This window comes from Wasmannia auropunctata, unplaced genomic scaffold (assembly GCF_000956235.1).
Source record: "Wasmannia auropunctata unplaced genomic scaffold, wasmannia.A_1.0 LD336074.1, whole genome shotgun sequence".
In the NCBI taxonomy this organism is placed as follows: Eukaryota; Metazoa; Arthropoda; class Insecta; order Hymenoptera; family Formicidae; genus Wasmannia; species Wasmannia auropunctata.
The window spans coordinates 4,794,668-4,798,274 of record NW_012026816.1 but is presented as its reverse complement, the minus strand read 5'-3'; the positions used below and the strand labels follow the sequence as shown (position 1 = coordinate 4,798,274).

Genomic DNA, 3,607 nt, shown 5'->3' with positions numbered 1-3,607 from the left:
TATAACAAAAGTGTCAAGTTATGATTTTAATGAAATTTTGTGCACATAGATTACGTAAACAGATGAATTTACAAAATATCAGTTGCAATGGAAAAACGCAATAAAAATTTTGAAATTACCCTTTAAACTTAAACTTAATTTTTAATTTTAATTTTTTTTTATATCTCGAAAACCATTCAAGCTGTCAAAAAATGTTTTATACAAAAGTTTTACAGTAAAATTATCTGTATTCATTTACGTTAATAGTATTTTTTTAGAATAATTATATTTAAAAAATTTTTTTAAAATTTTTGAAAATATTCATTTTTAAAAAATTCTATAAAATATAGTTATACAAAAAATTAAAAAGCTAGCTAGAAAATATTAATAATCGCTTTCTAAAAAATCTAAAAAATCCCAATATCTGATTATATATGTATATCTAAATATTATTATATTGCATTATTTCCATATAAATTTACATATTGTTTGTTACAGAAATGCAATTAATGCAATCCGGGTACGCCAAATTTTTGCTTCAGTATAATCCTGTGCAGTGTTGATCACTTTAATCATTTTTTTAGTACGATTTATGTGACTTAGAATTTTTATGTAAAATAACAATAAATGCGTTAAAACTTTTGCAGCATATACTTTTGGATACGTTAAACTGTTGTTACATATATTTTTAAATATATAAATTTAAACGTTTGTTGTGTACTTTGGATATATTAAACTTTTGCTGAATGTATACTTTTATATAGATACACTGTATAATTTTTGACTAACACTACTATTACTATAATATTATATATCCATTATTAAATTTTTTGAATGTTTTTTACAAATAAACTTTTTTGAGGTTTTTTTTAGTAATGAGATATTTGGCTAATTTTATTGATTTTATGTCTCTTTTTGATCATTTAATTTTTAAATATTTGTATATTTAAATCATTTTTTAAAAAATTGTTTTTGATTTTAGAAAAAAATGATATGTGATATTTTTCATGTATTTGGTGTATATTTTTTCTTTTTTTAAAAAGATTTTTTTATGTAATATAATATACAAAACTTTTTATCAGGCGGAGTTCGCCTGCAGATAGTAGGTACAGAGAGTTCAAAAAGAATTCATTCATATATTCAGTCATCAATCTAAATTTATTTTCAAGTGCAAAAAGAATTCGTTTTCTAAACTTCTAAAAAAAGCTCTAATTCTTTTTACATTTGAAAATTAACTCAGCGAATTTATAACATTTATATTATACGACTGAATTCTTTTTAAAATCTGGGATGCATCTGTGGATTAGCCTTATCAATCTCTCAATCTATATAAATTATAAAAGGAAGGAAAAACAATTTTTATAGTAATAATTTAATTTATTTTAAAAGAATTTATTGATGAATAAATAGAAAAAATGTGTATAAATTTTTGTCAATTTTAAAAACATTAATTTAGTGACATTTTTTCTTAGACATTTTGTATATAATTTATATTCGAGCAGTTCGAATTCCTATCACGAAACAAGATTCACGGTCCATCTATTCGTTCGTGATTTCGTTCTCTCGTATTGGTCCGTGCTTAACTAGCCTAACTATCGACGATTAAAACAATGGATGCGCTATATAACCGAAAAGGTTGAAGGCGCTATAATCCAACCAGCCGGTGGAGCAAAAGGGGAAAAAAAAGATTAAAACAACGGGAAAACAGCATCTTGATCTGTTAATTTCGCTGATTCCGGCTTTTCGTTTTCAATCATCTTCGCTGCATGAGCAGCACCTCTGGTGACGGAAAAACCACGTGACCTTGTCGACGACCTCTCAGTTCGGCATTTAACATCGTCCGTCATCTGGTCTCGTTTCACGATAGGTATACGTCGGATATCGACGAACCGTTTCTGGGATCGTCACCTCGTCGGGCGCGTAGACTCGTTTTAGATTCGTTTTGCACTTCGTCGAGGGCTCCAGACCGTCGTGTGTGAATCCCGACAGATATGATACGTACTACGTCGAGCCTACGTAATGGACTGGCACGCGCGATCGTCCGTGGTTCGGTGCGAACCAGCACCAGACCCATAGTCGTCCGATGTCTTCACAGAAAACATCAACAGAGGTACCACATCCGCTACCCGGGATCATCCTCGCGCTCGAATCCTTTCGCAGATCTTTCGAGTTTCGCGACGGGGACGATTTTTAAGGTTATTTCACGTCAATTCCAACGTGGTCACTGTGACACAGACGGATCACGTTCTTAAAGCGTGATAGTTCGAGTTTTAATCTCTCGCCAGGATAGTCGAAAAGCTTATATAATCATTATTCATTACGCATGCAGAAACGTGACAATGTGATCAATAATTATATTGATTTTCTCGATACTTCAGACTTCAGCTTCACAATGCTTTGCGTTTCGTCTCGACTCCATGGCAGCAACAGCTCAGGTTTTACGCCGATTATCCCGATCATATCAAGGTCCCGCTTCCAGCATTGTCTCCCACTATGGAAACAGGAACAATAATCAGCTGGCAGAAGAAAGAGGGTAAGACCATCTGTGTATCGACATTACGACGTAACAGATATAGATTGTAATTGTTATTTAAGGTAAAATTATTTGTTAAATGTATCGACCAATTCTTTTTTATATTTGCTATACCAGGTGACAAATTAAATGAAGGTGACTTGCTGGCAGAGATTGAAACAGATAAAGCTACTATGGGATTTGAAACTCCTGAGGAAGGTTATCTGGCCAAGATCTTAGTACCTGCAGGAACGAAGAATGTACCTATAGGCAAACTGGTTTGCATTATTGTACAAGACGAATCTAACATAGCTGCATTTAAAGACTTTCAAGACGATACAATAGCTGCGCCTCCTCCTACTGCAGCGGCTCCCACAGCACCTGCACCACCGCCGACGCCTGTAGCAGCACCAGCTGTACCAGCCACGGCAAAAATTCCTACTATCACGCCGCCTTCCAGGGAAAGAATATACACCAGTCCATTGGCGAGAAAATTAGCGGCCGAAAAAGGACTTAGTTTAGAGGTGCTACGAGATTGCTGATTTATAAATCAAATTGAAAGAATGTGGAGGCAAGTACGAGTCAATTTGCCTTTCTATTTACCTCTGTTCTTTCAATTTGATTTCTGTAATATTTCTTCTTCATTTTTAACTTATGCTAACATTGAATTAATACATTCTCTATGCATTTATTCTTATGAATAGTTTGTAAATATAAAAGGGTCTAGCGGGTTAAAGAGGGGATTTCGGGCCTCGCGCGTAATCGATCGTCATAGTGGGCAAAATGTCCACCCAGATAAAAGAAAATTTTGTGCCAAGTTTCATTTCAAAAGACCCACATAATTTTGAAATATAACAAGAAATGTGATTTTTCATTAATATTTTTTTTCCGCTAAATTTAAATAATCTTTACAAAAAAATTCATGATTACAAAAGCTATCCATACGTAAGTTTGAATTTTGTTCTGTGTTGAAAATTCTATTTAAAAAAAAATCCAGAATATTTTAAATTACATTTTTTCTAGATCTAAAAAATTGGCCACTTTTAAAATAATTAGTAGATAAGTCTTATGTATGCTATACGAAGTTATGNACTGAGTCGACAAGGCACACAGGGG

At 32.6% G+C, this 3,607-nt stretch overlaps 1 protein-coding gene across 3 annotated transcripts in view; it reads left to right on the top strand.

The window, feature by feature from the left end:
* Positions 1–1,447: 1,447 nt before the first annotated feature.
* LOC105449721 (dihydrolipoyllysine-residue acetyltransferase component of pyruvate dehydrogenase complex, mitochondrial) overlaps positions 1,448–3,607 on the top strand; it is a 4,842-nt gene continuing 2,682 nt past the window's right edge. The window contains exons 1-3 of one of the 3 annotated variants that reach the window (XM_011689100.1): positions 1,448–2,089; positions 2,358–2,512; positions 2,630–3,015. In XM_011689100.1, coding sequence (XP_011687402.1) covers positions 1,971–2,089; positions 2,358–2,512; positions 2,630–3,015 — 660 coding nt within the window. In that variant the 5' untranslated portion in view covers positions 1,448–1,970. Of the gene's footprint in view, positions 2,175–2,357; positions 2,513–2,629; positions 3,016–3,607 lie in introns of all 3 variants that reach the window. The other 2 variants (XM_011689099.1, XM_011689101.1) reach the window with 2 other exon arrangements.